Source organism: Ctenopharyngodon idella, chromosome 13 (assembly GCF_019924925.1).
Source record: "Ctenopharyngodon idella isolate HZGC_01 chromosome 13, HZGC01, whole genome shotgun sequence".
NCBI classification, from domain to species: Eukaryota; Metazoa; Chordata; class Actinopteri; order Cypriniformes; family Xenocyprididae; genus Ctenopharyngodon; species Ctenopharyngodon idella.
Window position 1 is genome coordinate 34,652,435 of NC_067232.1, and position 25,514 is coordinate 34,677,948.

The 25,514-nt window shown below is 37.5% G+C and overlaps 1 protein-coding gene across 8 annotated transcripts; it reads right to left on the reverse strand.

Moving 5' to 3' along the window:
- Positions 1 to 1,881: 1,881 nt before the first annotated feature.
- On the reverse strand, positions 1,882 to 25,348 carry fam120b (family with sequence similarity 120B). Of its 8 annotated transcripts, none has more exons than XM_051917683.1 (11): positions 25,189 to 25,348; positions 22,614 to 23,660; positions 22,186 to 22,366; positions 17,887 to 17,988; positions 16,003 to 16,175; positions 15,612 to 15,704; positions 9,498 to 9,704; positions 6,861 to 6,969; positions 4,798 to 4,908; positions 4,592 to 4,646; positions 2,581 to 3,402 (listed from the first exon to the last, which is right to left on the reverse strand). In XM_051917683.1, the coding sequence occupies exons 2-11, from the start codon at positions 23,619 to 23,621 to the stop codon at positions 3,381 to 3,383; spliced, it is 2,061 nt and encodes a 686-aa protein (XP_051773643.1). In that variant the 5' UTR covers positions 23,622 to 23,660; positions 25,189 to 25,348; the 3' UTR covers positions 2,581 to 3,380. The 8 variants fall into 8 exon arrangements, 7 of the variants coding, with proteins under 7 accessions (XP_051773643.1, XP_051773641.1, XP_051773644.1 ...); XM_051917681.1 differs by having other exon boundaries at positions 25,080 to 25,317; XM_051917684.1 differs by having other exon boundaries at positions 25,052 to 25,317.
- Positions 25,349 to 25,514: the final 166 nt, after the last annotated feature.

Consider the following 25,514-nt stretch of genomic DNA (forward strand, 5'->3'; position numbering starts at 1 on the left):
CTGGATACACAATCGGCACCCAGCCCGTGCCAGGACGAGGAAGGCTGAGCAAACAGATTTAGAATCAAAGCAAAACGCTGCACAGGAAATGATTCTGTACACTTAAAAATAACTTCCTTCAATGTTACATTTGCATAAGAAACATCCCAGCCTTTTCCATTGAAGCACAACTGTTGGGTTCCGGAAAAAAATTAATACTCATTTTCTCCATAAAGAAAACTGATGTTTACCAATAACATATAAATCTATTCAACAGAGCCATGGATAAAACTTAATGACAAAAGAACTCATCAATGACCAGCCAAACTTGTATACAAGTGTATAATGTTGGTTTGGCTTGTGCTCTGTATTGAAAGTCTTAACACTCTTCATATCCTCTATATGCTTTATTTTAGGACTGTATGGATGGATTTGAAAAAAGTTCTGGTGTCAAGTGTTTACACTAGCTATGTTTCCATTAGGGACGCGATGGTGAGAAATGTTTTTCCCTCTTTTGCACCTAGCTTTTAAATCACTAATTTGAAAGCGAAAGTAAAATGTGCACGACCGCACAGGCATTCATAATGGTGCAGCCAATTAATCCCTATGGAAGCTGAAAACGCTCGCTCTGTGGACCCTGCACCATTATGAATGCCTGTGCGGCCTTCGAATTAGCGCCAATTCAGTGGTGGCAATTGACTGAATTGCGGTTTCATTATTATTCTTAATGAAAAACACAACTATAAAAACAAAAACTAATCCTTTGCAGGTTCCCTATTAGCATTGGGTTTAAATCCAAAATATTCCCAAAATAGGCGCTTTTATATTTTGCTTTAAAAACCAAATCTTCAGCCATTGCCTCGTCAGTCAGCTCCTCACTCTGCTGCTGATCTGTGCTGCGACTCTTATTCGGCTCGCGCTGAATTGAGCAGACAAGTTCAGTTTTTAATTGTAGTGTCTGTTTTCTAACTGAACTAGAAGATTTGTATTACAAAAAAAAAAAAATCAAAACGACGGTGGCGGGCGGTGCAGCGGTGGGCAAGTGATGTAACCAGTGTTGAGGCTGAACACCGGTAACTCCGACTATCGCAGCAAGCCTAGTTTCCATTCAAAGTTGTGAATTTAAATTGTATGCAAAATCGAAATGTTGCATAAAACACTTCAGAATAAAGCAACTTTTCCATCCCATGTGTTCAAGAGAAAATCACTTCCTGAAAAAATTCAAATATCTGCCTCAATTGAGTGCATAATGTTTTTAGCACATTTTTTAGAATTTATGTGCATCTTTGCGTTTCCATTCAATATTTTAAAATGTGGTATCCCAAAATAGGTGGATGGAAACATAGCTATTATAAATTTGTCCTTGCGCTACAGAACTTGGTGTAAATGTGGTTTGACTACCTCTTAGCTAACCGTGAAATCAACTTAATAATGTCACACTATTCCTATCAGTTACAGTTCATGTTTCATATTTCCCAGAGCACTATTTCAGTTCCATTGTTCTATTCCTTTCAGACTCCTATGTGATTTCCAAATGGATGGCAATGATAATTTCATGGTTTTCAATTTTCAATGATCCCCTACTGTCGATTTCAAACACTCGAGTCGTTTCAATTGCCAAAGGTTCGTCAATCTGCTCTTGTTTTTGCATGAATAAATCTGTCGCCTTCATTTCCTGCTGTGTCTATATGCTCTAGCCATTTCTCGCCAAGTCATGTGTTTGTCTAATACTGTTTTTCATTCCTGTGGCTTTCATTCTCTGTAGATAAGGGGAAGAGCTGTGCTTTGACCACTTAAGCTATGGAACTTTCTCCATATCCTATTTCCGCTCTGGGGTGTTTAACAATACCTAGCAGAGGGACTGATTTACAGCCTTATGAGCAAAGTGAGAAACAGACCAAAAACAGCTCATTATCTTTATGGTAATTCATTCACAGAATTTTTGTACTGGGACATGAGTTTCATCATAATCAGATCAAGAAATCACAAGTATCACAATGGTGTTTTTTCACACTACCAGTCAAAACTTTGGGACAATTCAGATTTTTTTTTTAATGTTTTTGTAAGAAGTTACCATTACTGCAGTCTTCAGTGTCACATGATCTTTCAGAAGTAATTCTAATATGCTGATTTGGAGCTCAATTATTATTATTATCAATTATTATTGGTGCCCAATTATTATTAATGTTTTTTTGCTGCTTGATATTTTTGTTGAAACCGTGATAAACTTTTTTCAGGATAGAAAGTTCAAAAGAACAGCATTTATTTGAAATAGAAATATTGTAATATTATAAATGTCTTTACTGCCACTTTTAAACAATTTAATGCATCCTTGATGAATAAAATTAATTTCTATGAATAATAATTCAAATTAATTTATTTTTTAATCCTACTTACCCCACATTTTTGAATGGTAGTGTATTGTTGTGTATCAAAAAATTTTCAATATTGACGTGTGATTTTAATATGTTTTCTGAGCATATTAGAATGCTTTTTGAAGGATCATGTGCCACTGAAGACTGAGTAATGATGCTGAAAATTCAACTTGGACATCAAAGGAATATATTAAAATTTAAAATATATTCAAATGCGAACATGTAATACTTGTAATATTAGGTCGTTTTTAATGTTTGCATGACATAAAATAGTGCATGAACAAACATAAAAAGTTTATGCAATAACATACAGACATGATGGACATGAAACAGAGTATCAACAAAATATGAGGTTGAAGTGGGAGCATTTTGGTGTTGATATGCCAGAACCACAATTCTGTCCAAACATCTCTCCATCCGGCTGCTCTGGATCACATTAACCGCGTCTTTCAATGCTATGACACACATTATTATTAACAATTTTTTAAAGAATGGCTGCTTGAAAATCTAGAATCTAAATGTGTTGAAGGGGACAAAAAATCTTTTTAACTGCAAACAACTGAAGTCAACGTCAAACCAGCAGTTGAAAGGTAAGAGATCATCTGAGACTAATTAGGGTCTGAGCCGAATGAATGGGTTTGGCACACAGTTTAGGAAGCTTCCATTTTGGTCACTGATTCATATCATCCACATGGAAAAGAAAAAAAGACTGTAATCTCACTATAAGATATAATTCTGAGGGCTTTTCAGGATATCACTGAACACAGAATGGGAGGGTTATCTCTATCTGCCTGGTAAAACTGCACATTCAAGTACAATTTCATGTTTTTGAGTGATGCATTGATGCTGCAAAGACGTCTGTCACTAATTATCTGAAGTAAAAAAAAAAAGGGGGGGGAGGGGGGCAAAATCTAAATTAAGGCATCCAAGAACATGGACATGAACATTCACATCTGATTCATTAGTGCTTTGTTCTGTGGGTGACAATTCTTTCCACAAGAGTAATGTATTTTTCATCAGTCTGTGTTAGTTTTGAGACTTGGGCCATCTATAATAAAACAAAGAAAAGTCATTTCAGTTATCGATGCAGATTAGAAGTAGATTACTGATAATACTAATAATGGCATGCTGTAAACTACAAAAGTACAGTTTGTCAGGACAAACTTTGATGTAGATACATCAATAAACTTTAGACAGACAGATAGATGATGGACAGACAGACAGATATATGCAGACAGATAGATAGATAGATAGACGATAGACAGACAGACAATAGATAGATAAATAGATAGATAGATAGATAGATAGATAGATAGATAGATAGACAGATAGATGATAGACAGACAGGTAGATGATAAACAGACAGATGATAGACAGACAGATATATGCAGACAGATAGATAGATAGATAGATAGACGATAGACAGACAGACAATAGATAGATAGATAGATAGATAGATAGATAGATAGATAGATAGATAGATAGAGGCAGACAGATATATGCAGACAGATGATAGACAGACAGATGATAAACAGACAGACATAGATGATAAACAGACAGATGATAGACAGATAGATGACAGACAGACAGACAGACAGATAGATAGATAGATAGATAGATAGACAGATAGATAGACAGATAGATAGACAGATAGATAGATAGATAGATAGATAGATAGATAGATAGATAGATAGATAGAGGCAGACAGATATATGCAGACAGATGATAGACAGACAGACAGACAGACAGACAGATAGATAGACAGATAGACAGATAGATAGATGATAGACAGACAGACAGACAGACAGATAGATAGATAGAGGCAGACAGATATATGCAGACAGATGATAGACAGACAGACAGACGATAGATAGATAGATAGATAGATAGATAGATAGATAGATAGATAGATGCAGACAGATATATGCAGACAGATATATGCAGACAGATGATAGACAGACAGACAGACGATAGATAGATAGATAGATAGATAGATAGATAGATAGATAGATAGACAGACAGATAGATGATAGACAGGCAGACAGACAGACAGACAGATGATAGATAGATAGATAGATAGATAGATAGATAGATAGATAGATAGATAGATAGATAGATAGACGATAGACAGACAGACAATAGATAGATAGATTGATGATAGACAGACAGATGACAGACAGACAGACAGCAGGTACACACTGATGCATATTGAGTTTCGTTGAAATCATAGAGCTCACCTAGGTGCAAGCTGATACCTTCCTCTCTTTGGATGTCTTGGTCTCGGTCTATAACCTATGGAAGACATTACACTTATCATTTATCATCTTTAATACCAAATTAACTTTTTTTAAATTAAAAACATTAAATATGACCCATACAAGCTTTGTTCTCATAAGCGTTAATTCTGTTTATGCCAGTGAAAGTGTTTGTGTACTGCGTATACCTTGCTGGTAGTGTGCTGAAGCTGCAGGCTGCTGTCTGAACTCCTGCTGTGTGGTATGATGGAGCTGGGGTCGTCTCTCTCCACGCAGATCATCAACCTCCACAGGCCTCGCTGAGGAAATAAAAGAAGCATTTAAATGCAGTTTTAATCAGAGGTTTGACTCTCTCACAATTAGTATTTGCAGTGGAGCATCACTGGAAACATAAAACGTACAATTCTGAAGCCTTCACCACCACGTCCCCAAAAGACTGAGGCAATGATTACTGCCTCAAACGCACATAAATTAAAACCAGACTTTTTATACGTCTAGCCCGACAGCATCTCGCAATCGACACTTTAGACCATCTGAGATTCAAAACAAGAGAAATAATGGGGTGAATTAACATCAGGGAACAGACGCGAAGTTTAGGAAGTAGAAAAGAGAAAATGAGAACAGACGACAAACCGTCAGAATCACCACACTGAAATATAACTCATTTCGGTTTTCAGTGCAATTGTGGGATCATAGGATTTTTAACTCTTTAGATTTTGGTGTTCCATGCATTAGAGAAATAAACTGCATAGGTTTTTTTTTGTTATAAGAACCATGTGTTAGATAGTTAAAACTACGGAAGCTTGTTTCCGCCACTTAATAAAAACAAAAATGTAATTGCGACTTTTTAACTCACAATTCTGACTTTTTTTCTCGCAATTGCGTGATATAAACTTGCAATTCAGAGAAAAAAAATGTCAGAATTGCGAGATGTAAACTTGAGAAAAAAGTCAGAAATGTGAGATAAAAGTCACAATTATCTTTTAAATTATTTTATTCCATGGCGGAAACAAGCTTCCATATAACACACATCACTTGTTACCAAATAATTTTACCCGTTCAACTCTGTTACCCAAGTTATTGTAAGAAAAATGTTCATACAAATATTTTTATTTAATTACTATATATATATCAATAACTACAAACATCTGATCTCAAACTTGCTAGCCCCAACTGAGTGACTGATTCATTTCGGCAAAATTTGCAATGTTGTTACCTGCAACCTTAATTTTTTTATTTTAAAAATGTTGTATATAAAAATAATTATATTCATTTAATGATCTTTGTTAGGAAATTATAAAAATCACAAAAATACGTTTAAACTGCATTTAAACATGGCCCAAATTTTGGTGCCACTTTTCACTGACCATTTGTCGAAGAAAAAAAAATTAAGAGTTTCAGACCAGGTTCTGTACTGTATTCATGATAAGGGCCAACAAGCATTTCTTACAAAATCCTCCAGTCGATTCTTCAGATTGTTATGAAGTTACAAAATATGTTGTGCGCAACAGATGCTCTAAGAACACCATATGACAAAAAAAACTAGCTGGAATTCCAGACAACCCAAAACAAGTATAAACAAAAGAACATCAATCTAACAGGATAAACCTTGAGATTCAAAACATGGCCATTCTGCCATAATCCGACTAAAATATCTGATGACAAAAAACAGCCTATATGCTTCTAAGACAAAACATGAGCAGTTCATGAGCTGGTCGACATCAAGAGGGAAACCAGATGGAGACAATTTCACCATAAGTTCTCTTTTAATCTTAGGACAGAACCACAAAACTCTGGATGGTGGTAAAATGCAAAAGGGGCTCAAGGAGTTTGCAACAGCCACCACGTTATAATTTTGTTGTCTTGTTATGTTACTTAATATAGATCGCTACCTATAAAAAGTAACCCAGAATTATTCTTGTTATGACAAAGCATCCCTTCGATCTAAAATAGTGTGCCAAACAGATTGTTTCCACTGTCACAGACCAGATGGAGGGTGTTATGAAGACTGCTGGGTATTGTTTATGTGCAAGTAACCTGGACATCTCAGCATGTATTCCATTTATTTGAGTCACAACCAGGTCCACAAAAAATATGTGCCTGCAAAAAGCTTCACAGATATCCACAGAAATCAAATGTCCATCATTCAAAAATGTATACAAATGCACCGCCCCTTGTCTGTTTGATTATTAAATAATTCAAGTAAAGTGAAGGATAAGAAATGGATAAGGAAATGTAGAGTGATCCGCACCATCTCTGTACTGTAGTCTGCGCGGTCGGCTGTGGACGGGGGTGCCGCGCCTCCTGCAGGCTCCCAGCACCAGCTCTCTGATGGACAGGAACAAAGACATCCAGGAGGGCTAAAAGACAATACACAAATTTGATATTTAAAGATGTAGCGAAACACTGTTGACATTTGAAATCGACACCCAAACAAACACTACCCTCCCTTCATTGCTCCGCCCCCAAAACAAACACGCTATACAACACAGGCAACCATCGAATCAGACAGCTCGAGCAAGTATGGATGAATCAGCTGTGATTCAACAACAATAGCATTTAACAGCATATCTTGGTTCTGTGAAACAGCAAAAACAATCTTACTTATATATCAAGTGGAAAAAAAGCAACCTCGGCATCTGTTTTACAGCTCTCTGAAAAGATTTTCCAATATTAACGCGGGTCCTAAAGCTCTTGCCTAATCGTAACCCTTCTTTTTCCAATTATATTCCTTTAACCTTTTCCTCTTTGGTAATATCTCAGCCATCTCTCTATGTAGTCTTTCTACAAATCTCCCTCTTGCTCACTCTCTCTCCTCCCCCATCATGAGTGGACACGCCCCTACTGCTGATTGGTTACAAGTGTTTTGGTGCTCCATGGATCAGTCCAATCCACTTATTTTTTCACCTATTTACACAGCCAGGACTATGTACACACACAATTTTTTCAGCACACACAAAACAGACATCTAGCAAATGTTTGCAAAATTGACATTCAGCTTTCTGTCCCTCTATTGACAGCCTATGCAACTACCACTTTCAAGCCCAAGAAAGGTAGTAAAGATATCATAAAAGTAATCCATGTGACTCCAGTGGTTTAACCTCAATTTTATGAAGCAACGTGAGCGCATTGTTTGCGCAAAAAACATAATTTACTACTTTATTAACAAAATTAACTTTATTAATAAAATATCTCCAATGCATGTTCACAAGAGCAACACGACCCATGTGTGTTGATGCAAGAGCAGACATTGTTGCGTGAATGCGCGTTGGATATTAATATTTTGTAAATAAAGTGGTAAATTATGTTTTTTTTGTATGCAAACAAATCACTCATGTCTCTTCATAAAATTGAGGTTAAACCACTGGAGTCACATAGAGTACTTTAATGATGTCTTTTCTACCTTTCTGGGGCTTGAAAGTGGTAGTTGCGTAGCTGTCAATGAAGGGACAGAAATCTCTCAGATTTCATTAAAAAGATCTTCATTTATGTTCTGAAGATGAACGAAAGTCTTACAGGTTTGGAACGACATGAGAGTGAGTAAACAGTGACAGAATTTTAATTTCTGGGGTGAACTGACCTTTTAAAGACAGGGCCACTGTCAATGGGTGCATCTAAATCAGCTCCCTAGTTCAGCAGTCAGGGCACTGATCAGGAAGTTGGCCATTTTAAGGGCTGTCTGAATTGCAAAATTTTCCAGTGCACTAAAACGTTTGCTTCCTAAAAAGTTCCAAAATGCACTGTGAAAACCAGGGAGCATCGATGCTCACTATGTTCCCTTAACGGAAATTCTGAAGCATGAAACTAATCGTGAGAGCCAACTCAATACACATAATGACACGTGATAGATGTTTTGAAAAAAATAAAGTGTTATTTAATTATAATTAGCATAAACCTACATCGCTAGACAGGTAATGAACATAATCTAGCTAACATTCATCATTTACTTACGGCTGAAATGTAGCAGGTATATGTAACAAAGAATTGATCATTTTGTACTTTAAATAACATAAAAAAATAAATATACAATAAATATAAATAAATATCATAAAAAGTTCATAAATATCATTAGTGACACCATCAGTGTCCGAATGTTTAGTGAACCAGCGTCCTTACTGTCCTTACCAGTGCCCGAATTTGTGTACATGATATACTGATTCACGACTTAAGGAGCTCCGTACTCTGTCTGTACGGAGACCTCCATGAGGTGACCATGCACAGTCTGGGTTAGTTCCTGACTGCATTTATAATTACAAACCCATGTTTATATGTGTGGGTTAAAAAATTATTTAGACGTTTTGGTCCCTTGGCTCCGGAAAAAACATTACAGCAATCAAAAACAAAAGAGATTCTGTAACTGTTTTGCAGTAAACCAAAGACATGTAAACAAAAGTTAAACAAAATCCAATAAACAAAATATGTGTGGGCCATACAATGAACTGATTTTCATTTGCCCTGATTCTCAGCATGTTAATAGGCTTCAGTAGAGCTGCATATTCCACTTTTTTTGTTTTTTTTAAAGGATCATGCTAGGTCCTGTTTACATCTGATATTAAGTCTCTGGTGATTTGATCACAAGTTGTCAGAGCTAAAAACATTTTGTGATCTGATCAACCAAACCACATTCGAAGATGCGACCACACTGCATTTGTAGTGTAAATACCAATCCGTTCAGAGGCATCCAAGACCGCCCACTCACCTGTCATTCAACCATTTTGCTAAAACAAAGATTCAGTGTGGCTGGTTAAATGTGGCTTTGAAATGTCATGTTTTTGGTGAGATTAAAATGTAAGTATCTGTCTCAACTGACCACTTGTGATCGGATCATCCAAGCCGGATGTTAATACCAAGTGTAAACAGGGCCAATGGCATTTTTCCCTGTACTTACATTGCCTTCGAGAAGCTCCTCTTTTGGACAGCCTGAGTGGGCTTGCAGATACTTTGAATGGAAGAGCAGGCCGTCAAAGGTCTTCCACGGCATGAGCTCATCCATTGGGAAAGGGAAACCACATGCACTGTTGGCTCCGATGAGGTAGGTCAGACCGCGCACAAAGAGAGAGCCGAGCTGGACGGCCCTAGGGTCTACAACAGGGGTCTGCATGGGGGAGGGATTATATAGCATGGTATAAGAAATAAAGTACAAAAACACAATAGTTTGCAAAGGAGCGATCACATTTACCATTGGCTCTGCGAAATTATGCAAACAAAATCCAGCCATTTCAATAGGAATCAGCGCAATTGAGAGTTTGGGTGAGGGCGAAAATTTCCCCATTTTTATTTATTATTATTATTATTTTATAGCCATAATGATATCTAATCACAACATTTTGGCCAAAATTGTACAGCCCCACAAACAAGTACAGCAAACCTGGAATTTTTAAAAAATTGGAATCTTTCCCCCAAAATCATGCCAATCAATCCCTGTTGTTGTGTGGAAAAGAGCACCAGAAACATTATGCTAAACTTCTTTTGTGTTCGACGAACGAAAGAAAGTCATAGAGGTTGGTAAATATGCAAGTTAATGATTTCAGAATGTTTATTTTTGGTTGAACTGTTCCTTTAAATGACAGCACTTTTACAGTAGCTTGGTTTCGAATTCATCATGCTGTTATTACCTATTGTGTCTTTCAACTCAGGCAGGAGGGAGGCAGGGTGTGACCCCATAGAGCTCACCTGAAGTGGCTGTGTGGATAAGGGGATGTTTACAAAGGGTCCCCCACCCCCCCACCAAACTGTCCGCTGGTCACCTGGTCCCCCACCCACAGGAGATAAGAGAGGGGCTGATTAGCTTCCGTGACACGAAAATGTAAAATTGGCTTGCCACCTGCTCTGCTCTCAAACACAGCTTAGACTAAAGCAAACAAAAGGGAGGCTGGAGATAAAGCCGAAGTGACAGCAGCAACCCACTGCCCGCGCCTTCCAGGCGCACAGATTGAGAGCCAGGCCATCGTTTGAAATATTACGCTGTTTACTCTGGCCTGACTTCCTCTTTGAAACCATGCCTCTTCAGTGAAATGAGAGCATTTAATCACATTCACTGTTATGCATAAGGTTTAGAGAGTGGGATGAAGTAGACCGGCTTTGATTAAACCGCTTAAAAAGACACGTAAAAGTCTTAGCACCTTTAAAGCCACTAATTGCTCAGCGTGGAAGTCAATAGGCCTCGGGACAAAGCTGATGCCACCCTGCTGCTGTAAAGGTATAGAGTGGGACAACAAACCAGAACAGCAGCTGCTCTGCAAGCATTTCAGCAGGGAACAATGAGAGCTGCTCCAGATGCCTGAAAGACCGCTGGACCCCCTGAGGACACGCAGCTCAACATTAATGGCAAACTACAGCCTTGTGATCAGGCTCCGCACCTGTGCCATACCTTAATGCACATCTGCTCAATGTTACTACTGTAAACATTAATGCATGACAAGACAAGTCTTGTCTGAATCTTGTGTGGTATTTGAATGAACTTTCAGTTTTAGATTTACTAAATAAACATGGTGGGCTTGTAAAGGGTTGGGAGTCGAGAACCAGTTTTTTAAAAAATAAACATTTGGTTCTTGAATGGATGCATTCATCCACCAATGCACCAGATTAAGATCGCCACAAGCACAATGCAAAAGATTTGTTTTAGTTGTTTTTTTTTAATCGTAATGATTTTGAACTGCTCAAAACTTTGATTTGTGCATCTTTTTGACTCCTTAAAAAGATATGACTCATAAGAGTCATTCGTTCACAAGTTGGACTACTATGTGAGTCGCACTGTGTGTTTGTTGTGCAGAACTATTAATGGAACTGAATGCCATGAAAATTATTTGCCTCAAGTTTTTCTGAACTGGTTCCTGAGCCAGTTTAACTGATCAAAAAAAAAAAAAAAAAAAAAAAAACCTCACAAATCAGTCTTAAATTCATAAATTGTCAGTATGAATCAGTTTGAATCAGTCTAATGACTCACTCACTCAGTAATAAATGACAAAAATATATATAGCACAACTGTTTAAAAGTTGGTAAGATTTTTTTAAATGAAAAGTAACTGTTTTCTAATTGAATATCATTACTCCAGTCTTCAGGGTCACAGGATCCTTTAGAAATCATTCTAATATGCTGATTTGCTGCTCAAGAAACATTTCTTAATATCATCAATGAAACAATGAAAACAGTTGTGCTGCTTAATATGTTGTAGAACCTGTGATACTTTTTTAGGATTCTTTGATGATTAGAAAAACAGCATTTGAATTATAAATCTTTTGAAACAAAAGTCAATTTAATGCATCTTTGCTGAATAAAAGTATTAATTTATTTCAAACAAAAATCTTTATATATTTTTGTGTGTGTGTGTGTGTATATATATATATATATATATATATATATATATATATATTCCTCCTCAAACATGTTTGAATGTTTGAACCTGAATCATTAAGTGGAATCAGAATCGCTAAATTCCTTATGATTCTCATCCCTTACAGATGCTGTGTAGTGGCATCCTTAGCTTGCATTTACATTCCCTTACTATGACAAAGCAACACAAGGGGAAACTGATTAGACGGGGGTAATCAGGCAGCCCCTGGAGACTCTCTTGCCATCTGTCTAGCTCTTCTGCCTCCTAATACCCTAATACCCCCACCACCCCACCCCTTTTCACATTTCAGGCAGATGTGACAGTGTAACTCCCGATGGGAGACAACAATGGCGCGTGTAACAGGTGCTCCCACCACCCCATGGCACATGGGAGGCAGGAGAGCTTTACACACTTTCATCTGGCCAGCGGCAGGCTGTCGCCACCGCGCCTTGAGCACACACGCGTCTCTGGGTCAGCCAGCAATCCGACACCTGTTGCTGTGTGCGCCTTCTAAACACACAATCCCTCAACGCTATCATTCATCGCCCAACATATTGTGGGCAACATAAACCGAGCCATATCACTTCACTTGAGCCAAAATGTAAACACGCGGGACCATATATAAATAAATACTGCAGCCAAGTTCATAATAAACAGCCATTACAGCCATAAAAGATACAGAGTCAGTCTTTGTCTACTGGGGTGACTGAAATTTTTTGCTTGGGAACCACATTAGCAAAAGTAAATAAACATACAATCTTAACAGTTCATTTGTATTGTCAACTGCTTGACGTTTCATGAGTCAAGGGCGAGATATGCATCAGAATCTGAATACAACAGACTGGAGGGATTCACACTAGACGCAAAGAGGACAGCCGTAGACACAGGAGAATCCGTAAATTAGGAGGTGGCTTCCTGGATATCTCCCAAGAGGCTCTAATTTGTCCCTCTATCATCCATTATCTGTGCTGTGGGGAGGGCTCTCAATCCAAGCACTGCAAAACCACAGGCCGCCCTTGGCGGCTGTGTCTGAAATAGCACGCATAGGAGGCTTAAATTAGGGTGGGAGCTGAAATAGCCCTGTGGTCGCCGGCGGGGACGACGCGGAGCCCGTCACCAGAGCATCACTCTCAGGTTCAGACCACAATTAGAGTAGTTTTTGGGAGGAATGTCGCAAAGCAACCAGAAATTATCCCTCCAGTCTCTTTCCCCTTTTTTTCCAAATAGCAAAAGAATCTGATACATCTCTCAAGAAAAAGACCGTGATTTGTTGCAACTCCATGTTTCTGTGCCGATTTGACATGGAAGCACAGTGTTTGTCATCTACTGTAGCTAGTTTAAGTCAACTAATGTGATCCACGTGGTCAACAACACTTGAAAGTTCACATAAAACCATGGCTTAAAGGGTTAGTTCACCCAGAAATGAAAATTTCTGTCATTAATTACTCACCCTCATGTCGTTCCAAACCTGTAAGACTTTTGTTCTTCTTCGGAACACAAATGAAGATATTTTTGATGAAATCTGAGAGCTTTCTGTTCCTTTAATTGAAAGCCTAGGCACTTGAAACTTTGATGCTTCAAAAGTTCATAAATCGTAAAATCGTAAAACTAATCCATACGAATTGAGCGGTTTAGTCCAAATTTTCTGAAGAGACATCACTGCTTTATATGATGAACAGATTTAATATGGGCTTATATTCATATGTAAACATTAATCAACTCACACATCATTTGGTAAATGGAAGCTCCAGCATGTTTGCTTGATGTGCAAGAACCAATGAGGTTCATTCTCGTGTGTTACGCAGCATGTTTGAGCTTCCGCAAGAGGTTTGTTCTAGTGCTCAGGTTCGGTTGAGCTTCTGTTTATGTTCGCTGATCAGTGTTTATCTGTGAATAAAAGCCTAAAATTAAATCTGTTCATCATATAAAGTGATCGAGTCTCTTCAGAAAAAAAACGCTCAATGCATATGGATTAGTTTTACGATCTCTTTATGAACTTTTTGAAGCATCAAAGTTTCAATTGCGTAGCTGTCAATGGAAGGAGAGAAAACTCAGATTTCATCAAAAAAGATCTTTATTTGTGTTCCTGAAAATGAACGAAAGTCTTGTGGGTTTGAAACAACATGAGGGTGCGTAATTAATGACACAATTTTCATGTGTCGAACCTGTATGACTTTTTCTTTAAAAAAATGTCTCAATGCTTTTTTTTGCCCATAAAATTAAACTCAATGGCATCCAACACTAATTTAATAAATAGGAAACAAATAAATAATAAATAATTTTTATTTTCAGGTAAACTATCCTGTTGGAATTCCCCTGGTGGAATGATCTTCCCAATCCTACCTAGACAGCTGAATCTCTTGCAGTTTTCAAGCAACAAAACGCACTTGACTGCATTCTGCTGACGCTGATTCTTATTTAAAAACAAATCTATTTTTCTTTTACACTTTCACTCTTTCATAAATCCCCTTCTGTTGTAGCCTGCACAATTTTGTAAACTGCTTGAAACTTGGTATAGACCTTAGTCAGTTTAGACGCCATATTGAATTTAACGCGGATGAAAAGGATGCTGTAAGGGATAAGCTTACATTCTTCACAAAAGCATGCAATGTATAAAGGTCCTAGATCACAATTTTCACAACATTCAAAACTGCTTTATGGAGTTATTGCAAACTGAAAGTACAATCCACTGAACGCACTGTACTTCTGTCCCACACAGCTACCCTGACTAAGGTCTATTGTTAGCACTTCTCGTGATGTGAATGTGTGGTCAACATTAGCGATTTTTTTTCCAAAAATAGGCAAAAATTTCAGTTTACATGTTTACATCTAGTATTAAGAAGCATTTTAGCTGATCTGATCACAAGTGGACGACGCAAAATACAGGTGTAAACAGGGTCTAAACAGTTTGCGCTTGTACACTTTCGACCACTATCAAAGGTAGTGGAAAACGCATTTGACCGGATTGCTTTCGTAGTGTAGACGCTCATGTGATCGAATGTGTCACTAAAGACCACCTACCCTCCGCCTACTGATGCATAAACAAACGTATGTTTTTCCACCATTCATATGTTAATTGCAGGAGCTTATTTCGTCCAGTAGATCTAAAGATCTGCAAAAACCCATACATTTACCCGCCCATAGACCCTCCCCTTCGAAGAAATCAGGACAGAAGTGGTTGAAAGTGGACAAAAGAGACGGATTAAAACAACAGGTGTAAACGGGAATGTGTCTCCCTCGTCCACTTGTGATCCAGCCGACTAAAATGAATCTGAATACCAGGTGTAAACAGGGCCATAGAAATCACTTTCAAACCAGACAGCTTTTTGTTGGTCAATGTGGCGAATCCTGTTGCGAAATCTAAGGAAATCTTTCACCATCACACAAAATTCCAGATCATTGAGATTTCTATTAAAATGACTGGATTTCGATGTTGAAAAATCCCTTAACAACTGTGACTGCATCTTTACTGCCTCTCTTATGGGGGCACAGAAAAGGTTTGGACCTAGTAATCGAACCAAATGTGAAATCGGCCAGTCATTTTTAGCTATGTTACAAAATAAGCATGACCACAGTAGTTTTGTAAAAGACTCCAAACCAAGCCCAGTTAAAATGGGTGAGTGTAAAAACAATGTTTTCAGAAAGGCAGAGGTGGCTCAAATGACTCACCCTGAGCTGTTGCATTTCTGTCAAGGATTTGAATCGGACACAAACAGCTTGGCTTAGATATGCATCTACGTCTTCCAGAGAAAGCTGTCTCGCCTAGATCCAAGAGCAAACAGTGTTTTTATTCAAGTATACACAACAAGCATCAAGCGCCACCACACACACATCTATACACAATGCAAGGGTATAGGAGTTGTCTGATAAGGGCTACACACAATAAACAGTGTTGAAGAGACACCGGTGAACTCTTTTGACATGCAATGAGTCCATATCATTAATAAATAAAGGCTAACAGAGCATACATGGCGCGAATGGACCCAAACAAAGCCATTTGTTTACATTCAAGCGAAAACCTCAGTGGTCCATGGCATCAACGATGAAAAGTTAAACACACCTGAATGGCAATGTAGGTTACAAGACAAATCACAGCAATCAAAGGGCTGTCAAACTGCTTCAGCTCTTCAGTAAACTCATACAGGTCAAAGACATCCAGGAGTGTTGATGCCTGGACTGTTTTCACCTCTGGGTCTGTCCTAAACCACAGAGCCATCAGATCAGGGGACTCTTCTGTTGATCACAAATTGACCACAAATTTAACTTGTGGGGGTTGGCGTGTATTAGACTAAATGGTTAAACTTTAATTTACACTATGTGTACTTACAATGTACTTACATTGTACTTACCCAAGACATTACTAGTAATATAAGGTAACTACATGGGTTAAGGTTAGGTTTAGGGATAGGTTTATGGTTAGTACCTAGTTATAATCCAGTTATTGTAATTGTTATAATAAGTACATAGTATGTACATGCAGAACAGGACTGTAAAATAAAGTGCTACCGAGCAAATTAATGACTGAATAACGGTTATAATAAAAGGGTTCCTGTATATTTTGGCTATGATTTTTACAATCATTTGTGATTGCTGAAAACTGATTGCACTTACAAATCTAGCTGATAGATATTAGCTGAGCATAACTAAAACTTTATTTTCAAGAAATGTCACTTGCTGCATTCAAAATGGCATACTACATAGTAGGTACTACGTTGGAAATTTACTTCATGACCGTTAAAAAAGTATGTTCTGTATAGAATGAATGTGTGTATTATGAATGAAATTTGGACGTACTATATTTGCCATGTTGTCATTAGACCTTTTCACACACCAATCCAGGTAAATTACCGTAAAATTACCACAATGACTTTACCGGTAAATACACAAGTATGCTGTTCACACAAGAAATGGCGTTCAGGCTATTTACTGGTAAGAGACCATTCATACATCAGCACAAAAATACTAGTAAATTCTGTGATGCCAGTCATCGGAAATTATCTTTAAACACTGCGCAGGCATGAGGAAAAGTGCTTTAGTGTTACTATCTGTTCAATTTGACAACATTTTTTGATGTCTGAGTGACAGGCATAAGGGGATGATCAAACAGAGCGTTTTTGCTCTTAAAAACAGGAGACACACTTAATAGTTTCCAACTGCAGAGCCACAGCACTGATGAATAAAAAAGGCAGGGTCTCGAGCGCGACACACTGAAAAAGCTGCGAGACATGGCACAACGGACAAAGATGTCCATCTAGCGCATATTTACATAGAAAAACTATTAAAGGGGTCCTATAATGCCCCTTTTACAAGATGTAATGTAAGTCTCTGGTGTCCCCAGAATGTGTCTGTGAAGTTTCAGCTCAAAATACCCCACAGATCATTTATTATAGCTTGTCAAATTTGCCCCTATTGGGGTAACGCATGTCCATCGTATGCACACTTCAGAATCTCGCCGGAAGCAGTAGGTCATAGGTACTTTTCTCCTGTTTTATGAATACTATGAATTCGGACATTCTACTCAGCTCACATACTGTTTTCGCCTACTATATAGTATGGAAGTAGGCATACTCGGACGCAGCATCTGTCATTTGCAGGCTAAGAAATCAATTTCAAAATTCCCTAACATTCCCAGGTTGGGATCCCTGTAATGCTGTGATGAAATTTGTGCAGTGAAATGCACTGATCAAATCAGATGGCCTTTTTCTTTTTATCACAAAGCATCTGTGTCGTGTAATCACTGATACGAGGAAACGCAAAAGAGCAAACAAAGAGAATTATGTACACTAACAACAGAACATAGATCTCTTGAGATTATCACAGGATTACTTAGCAGCATCAGATGAGGCAGTGTGTGTGATGCTTAGCACATTTGCTGTACTCTATGTGAAGTACTTCATTACGACGAGCAAATATGTGAAACATAACTACTGAATGAATTATGTACTTATATAGTTGAGGGGTTTTGGAGTGACTCTGGTAGGCTCCTTAAGTGGATTTCCTGGGAAGACGAACCATTCCTTGACTGACACAGTGTGACCGGAACAATCTATATAAGAGGGAGAAAAGTTAACGTAAATTGAGAGCAAAAAGTAATGCAAGAAAAAAAGCATCTTGAAAACATCTTTAAGTCCTTTAAAAGTGGCACACAAAGGAAATTTGTGTAATCAGCTTGTATGCTATGAAATAATATGACTGACAGAGCCTTTCCAAAATTACAGTGTAGTCCTGACAGTTTGAAATCTGATATGTTTTGTCCCCTTTGGTCTGGCCCTTCTTTTCAACAGCACATTCACCACATATTTGCCCACACCACAAATATTGGACAGAAATGAGACCATTCCCAGAATCATATAGAGCAATGGAGATCTGTTTTCTGTAAACAACAGAGTAAGAGAGAGAACAACCTATATTTCCATACCTCAGCAAAATGCCTAGATGTTAAGAAAGGAAAAACACGGATAATATTTAAATTAAAATCATAATTTTTATCCCAAGATCACTACATAAAAAACTTCAGTTCAACAGTCTAGATTTCTTCAAAAATAATTTGACAAAAAAAAAAAACATACTTCGCTTAGCTATATTTAATATATATATATATATATATATATATATATATATATATATATATATATATATATATATATATATATATATATATATATACACACACAAACCCAATTCCAAAAAAGTTGGGACACTGTACAAATTGTGAATAAAAAAGGAATGCAATAATTTACAAATCTCATAAACTTATATTTTATTCACAATAGAATATAGATAACATATCAAATGTTGAAAGTGAGACATTTTGAAATGTCATGCCAAATATTGGCTCATTTTGGATTTCATGAGAGCTACACATTCCAAAAAAGTTGGGACAGGTAGCAATAAGAGGCCGAAAAAGTTAAATGTACATATAAGGAACAGCTGGAGGACCAATTTGCAACTTATTAGGTCATTCGGCAACATGATTGGGTATAAAAAGAGCCTCTCAGAGTGGCAGTGTCTCTCAGAAGTCAAGATGGGCAGAGGATCACCAATTCCCCCAATGTTGCGGCGAAAAATAGTGGAGCAATATCAGAAAGGAGTTTCTCAGAGAAAAACTGCAAAGAGTTTGAAGTTTTCATCATCTACAGTGCATAATATCATCCAAAGATTCAGAGAATCTGGAACAATCTCTGTGCGTAAGGGTCAAGGCCGGAAAACCATACTGGATGCCCGTGATCTTCAGGCCCTTAGACGGCACTGCATCACATACGGGAATGCTACTGTAATGGAAATCACAACATGGGCTCAGGAATACTTCCAGAAAACATTGTCGGTGAACACAATCCACCGTGCCATTCGCCGTTGCCGGCTAAAACTCTATAGGTCAAAAAAGAAACCATATCTAAAAATGATCCAGAAGCGCAGGCGTTTTCTCTGGGCCAAGGCTCATTTAAAATGGACTGCGGTAAAGTGGAAAACTGTTCTGTGGTCAGACGAATCAAAATTTGAAGTTCTTTTTGGAAAACTGGGACGCCATGTCATCCGGACTAAAGAGGACAAGGACAACCCAAGTTGTTATCAGCGCTCAGTTCAGAAGCCTGCATCTCTGATGGTATGGGGTTGCATGAGTGCGTGTGGCATGGGCAGCTTACACATCTGGAAAGGCACCATCAATGCTGAAAGGTATATCCAAGTTCTAGAACAACATATGCTCCCATCCAGACGTCGTCTCTTTCAGGGAAGACCTTGCATTTTCTAACATGACAATGCCAGACCACATACTGCATCAATTACAACATCATGGCTGCGTAGAAGAAGGATCCGGGAATGGCCAGCCTGCAGTCCAGATCTTTCACAAATAGAAAACATTTGTCGCATCATAAAGAGGAAGATGCGACAAAGAAGACCTAAGACAGTTGAGCAACTAGAAGCCTGTATTAGACAAGAATGGGACAACATTCCTATTCCTAAACTTGACAACTTGTCTCCTCAGTCCCCAGACGTTTGCAGACTGTTATAAAAAGAAGAGGGGATGCCACACAGTGGTAAACATGGCCTTGTCCCAACTTTTTTGAGATGTGTTGATGCCATGAAATTTAAAGTCAACTTATTTTTCCCTTAAAATGATACATTTTCTCAGTTTAAACATTTGATATGTCATCTATGTTTCTGAATAAAATATTGAAATTTGAAACTTCCACATCATTGCATTCCTTTTTTATTCACAATTTGTACAGTGTCCCAACTTTTTTGGAATCAGGTTTGTATATATACATATTATTTACTAGTCAAACATAATCAGAACAAATTTTATTGGCCATTTAAATTTTTCAATTAAATTTCCAATTTTTAATTTTAAAAAAAAAAATTCCCTTATATTTCCAAGTTTTCCATGACCATGAGAACCAGTGTTGTTTAGTATTATGTATATACTATTATAGTATTTATTATATATATTTTTATTTATATTTTGAATTAGCTTTTATTTTTTTATTTTCAGTTTTCATTTTAATTATAGCTTACATTTTTTGTAATTTTGTTATGTGATTGTCATTTTTATTTGCTTTTTAAAAATAATTTTACTTAAAGGAGACCTATTATGCAAAATTCACTTTTATAAGGTGTGTGTCCGCAGTGTGTGAGAACGACCAGCCTATAATTTTTATAATTCCCATAAATCAAAAGCAGTCTCTTCAAACGAGCTGATTCAGATTTCTCCCTATGATGATGTCATCATATGGAGAAGCCCCGCCCACAACCGGTGACTATCTGCTCCATTAGCATAGACAAAGCCCTGAGTGAGAAACACAGAGTCCGCCATTTCTGTTTCCTTGCTGTAGCAGCTGGAGTTGTACAATGTCTGCGCCAAAGAGGAATTACAATTGTTGTATTTTGGGATGTACTAATGCCCATAAGAGTCTCCATAGACTCCCACCATCTGAATCACTGAGGACATTGTGGTTAAATTTGGTTAAATCTTATACGTTTGCGTCAATCATTTTGCGCTGGACTGTTTCACAAATGAGGGTCTTTTCAACGCTGGATTTGCACAACGGTTGATTCTGAAACAAATAAGGCTGAACACCGCTACTGACAGTTTCTGACTTTTTCAGTGCATGAGATTGTCCTGTTTTGTTGTTGCTGGTATGCCAGAGCATGAGTTCTTGACGCTCTTGAAAGGGGGCCGGGAGCAGCAGCTCATTTGCATTTAAAGGGAAACACATACAAAAGGGCATGTTTTTACTCACCCCCAAAAAGTGCTGTTGTAATATTATAAAAAATAATCTGTGGGGTATTTTGAGCTAAAACTTCACATACACACTCTGTGGACTTCAGAGACATCAGAGAAAAGGGCATATTAGGTCCCCATTAACTTTATTTTTATTTCAGTTTTAGATTTACTAATTTTATTACTTCAACTTAAACTTATGTAATTTCAGTTAGTGGACAAGGATTTTTCATCTAAGTTTTTCCATCTAATATTTATATTTTATTTTAGCTTTATTTCAATTAACAAAACAATTTTTACAACAACAAACACTGGTGGGAACCATTTGTAATGCTTTTTTGCAGAACTCATTGTTTATACTGGAGAAATTGACATTACATGATGGTACCAATTAGGGATGTGCCTGAAACCTAAATCCGAATCCGGAAAGGCATGGAAAATGAATAACGCATTCTACGGAGCCCCTAAAAGGACATGGTGAGACTTGCAGTGGTGGTCGGTTACATTACAGTACATCAGATTTCACTTACCATGCGAAGATAGTAAAGAGAGATGACTGACAGGATGATGTTGGAGGATTTGGTGCGCAATGGATCCTGAGCATTACTGACAAATATCTTGTACAATGTGCGATCAGTACCACCGCTCCCTATACATAGAGTACTTGTGATCACAAATTCGTAAAAGTAAAAAGTGAGCGTTCATTTAAAAGCGATTTTAATACCCTGCATATTGATAGTGACTTGCTGGTGACCACAAATTATAATTACCCAACTATATAATTGAAATATATGTTTCTCTCCCATCTCATATTTTCCCCATTACTATGTCCCTTAGGAGGCTCTGCAAAATCTATCGTTTCATAGTATTCGGCTTCGGGCACATCCCTAGTACCAATCATGAGATGGAGTTATTGAACATGCTCTCCTTTATTTAGTTGGCTTCTTCCTCAACATAACAGGAAAGCAACATAAACCATTACATTTTCCATAAACACTAAATAAATACAGAGATAAAACGCACCAGGCTGCACTGGCAGTAACAGGCCATAGATTCGTTCTCGGACAGGCAGATATAAGACGGCCTGCGGTGGTAACTCCACCTCATCCTCATCTTCCAATGAGTTACTGCACTCCACGACTCCATCATATAACACATTATAGATCAGGAAACACTCTGCCCGCGTGTGCTTCTCTATCGCTGCCTGCAACATGGAAACACTTAGTAAGAATAGAAACAAAGCCATGATACTTCTGGTGGGTCTGGGTGTTTGTTGAATACAGAGAAGTCCAAAAGTCATTTTCCATCGTTTTGAATGCAAATCATATTATTAGAGTAAAAAAATCTAAACATTAACAAAAGAAATTATAAAACTGTTTATTTGTATGTTTAAATTAGAGGTCAATAAGCTCTCAAACATTTAGACCCCACTGTGCATTTTTCCTTTTTACCTGTAATATTTCACCGGGTACATACTTGTCCATCAAACGCACAGACTCAGGAAAGGGACGGCTGCACTTTAACCAAGGGGACGTTTGCCCTGGAAGTAAATATGTGCGTATTCCTTTTTCTAAAGCTTCTTCCTCTGCTTCAGCTAACAACAGTGAGGAAACACCAAATGTTTCCCCACTTCTGGGATGATGAACGGTAATGAACTCTGCAACAGCGTAAACCTTGTCTCCCTGAACTTGCTTGTTTCTCTTTCGATATGACGCCAAAGCACTGTTGCGAAGACGCTGCATTTGCTGCTCTGGCACTATGTCATTACCCAACAGACAGGACAAGAGAGGAAGGTCAGTCATATGCAGCTTCAAAACTTGGCATAACCTCTCTCTGGAGAACAGCACTGTTGTCATTCTGTTTAAATTGAGTTTACTGATGGACAGGTATGGGACCGTGTTGTAGATAACAAAGTCTGTATCTTGACCAAGGATGCCCATGCAGTTGTGAGACAAAGCATAGTTGGAAACCTCATAATCTCCTTCTCGGACCGAGCATCTTGTTTCTTGGCCGAGGCTTTTGAGGGCAAATATGGAGAAGGTTGCGAGTCCAGAGGGAAGACAGAAAAGTTCTCTGCTGTTCGGCTGCTGACCGTGAGTCTTAATGTACTGAAATATTCTTGCTATGTCTTGGTTGACTCTCAGACGCCTCTTCACCCATTCTGCCCGTTTTTGTTCCTCGACCGTTCCGTCGAAGATGAAGACTAAGCGTATGCCCACAGCCGTGAATGCATCGACAAATTCTTGAAGGATATGCATATACTCTTGCCACTGGCCACCATGGACCCAAGCTTGACAGCGATACCAATACCTTAAACAGGCCATTCCGTCCACTACTATCGTGGCAGCGCTATCCGGATGGGCTTTGACGTGATTCAATGCCATCTGTTTCAGGTCCACTGGCACACAAGTGTCTGGGCAACATGTCTCCATAAAGTACTGTAATCCTTTCACACCCATGTTCAGCTGCGTAAAAAGGTCATCTGCAAGTTCATGTGCCTAAAATGAAATAAAAGTGCATACATGAACATCAGTGCACCCTTTCGTTAGATTTTCTCTCTTTTTATCAAAGCTATGACAACGTAAAATCTCAGTGCACCTGTGAAATCACTACAGATTAAAATATACATCAAACCGTAGACATAAAATATGAATTGCCGTTCAAAAGTTTGGGATTGGTAAGATTTTTGCTGTTTTTAAAAGATGTCACCAAGGCTGCATTTATTTGATCAAAAAAAAAAAAAAACAGAAATATTGTGAAATATTATTACAATTTAAAATAACTGTTTTCTATTTGAATATATTTAAAATATAATTTATTCCTGTGATGCAAAGTTGAATTTTCAGCATCATTACTCCAATCTTCAGTCACATGATCCTTCAGAAATCATTCTAATGTGCTGATCTGCTGCTCAAGAAACATTTATTATTATTATCAATGTTGAAAACAGTTGTGCACATTTTTTTTATTTTTTTTCAGGATTCTTTGATAGAAAGTTCAAAAGAACACCATTTGACACCAAAGTGACAGTAAAGACATGTATAATGTTTTGAACTTTCTATTCATCAAAAAAGTTATACAGTTGTTTTCTGAGCAGCAAATCTTCATATTAGAATGATTTCTGAAGGATCATGTGACAATGAAGACTGGAGTAATGATGCTGAAAATTCAGCTTTGATCACAGGAATAAAATATATTTACATAGAAAATAGTTATTTTAAATTGTATTATTTTATCTATTTATTTTATTTTTTTATTTTTTTTGCATTTTTAACCATATAAATGCAACCTTGGTGAGCATAAGAGACATTTAAAAACAATAAACTACTGATCCCAAACTTTTGAATGGCAGTGTACATATGAATTTTTAAAGAAACATTACTAGATTTAATACTTCGCATGGTCAGATATTTATGAAATTATTCATAATAAGTCTGTTTTCATCCAGAAGGTCCTTTCCATATTTCACCTGCTATGACTTCAACAACAAACATTTTATTTTATTTTTTTTTACTTACAGGTTTAGAGGATTTTTAAATAGCCTATTTTCCCCCACTACTACCTATATCAAAATATAAAATAGCTAATGCATTTAATACATGTATGATATGTTTATTTTATCAACATTTTGTCAAATATTTTTGGTCTAACTAGAAACGAATAAGTAGATTAACGTTTATTCATTGAAGGGAATGCCAGATTTTCCAAAATCATACATAATGACAACTCATTATATGCTCCTGTTATGTCGTATGTCTCAGCTATCAGTAAACTGCGGACAGTTAAAGCTGTTTATTATCTTCTATAAGCATTCTTATTTTTCCCCTCACTCATAGAAACATCAGGTAATTTGAATGACCATTTTCAAGAAACCCTTTACTGTGAGCACCTGTGTGTGTGAGTGCTGGGAACTTCACCATTGATGCTGCGTCGTTGCAAGTAAGGATATGGACAACTAGTATCTTTTATCACTTAATGTCACAGATATTTAACCCAATGCTGCTAAAGAAACAAAAGCTTACTCACTATTCTTTGGGGCGGCACGCATAATTTGACTAGAATTCTAGAGTTAATTCGCGTTAAACGCTCTCTTGCGAACGGCTGCTACATAAACTGAAACAGCTGGAGTGTTTACATGTTGCGCTCACTTCCTGTTCCGCCGCGACGATCTCAGCAGCCAATCAGCATTTTCCTTCATAATGATTCTAAAAAAAAAAAGGAAGACCACAGCTAAAACATCGATTAGAAATGATTTATGCCTCACTGAATACTCTGGTCAGTAACAAATTTTACAAAATACCTCTTCTTTTAGATTAAAGTAAGTTATTTATAGTTTAAATATGAGAACTGTG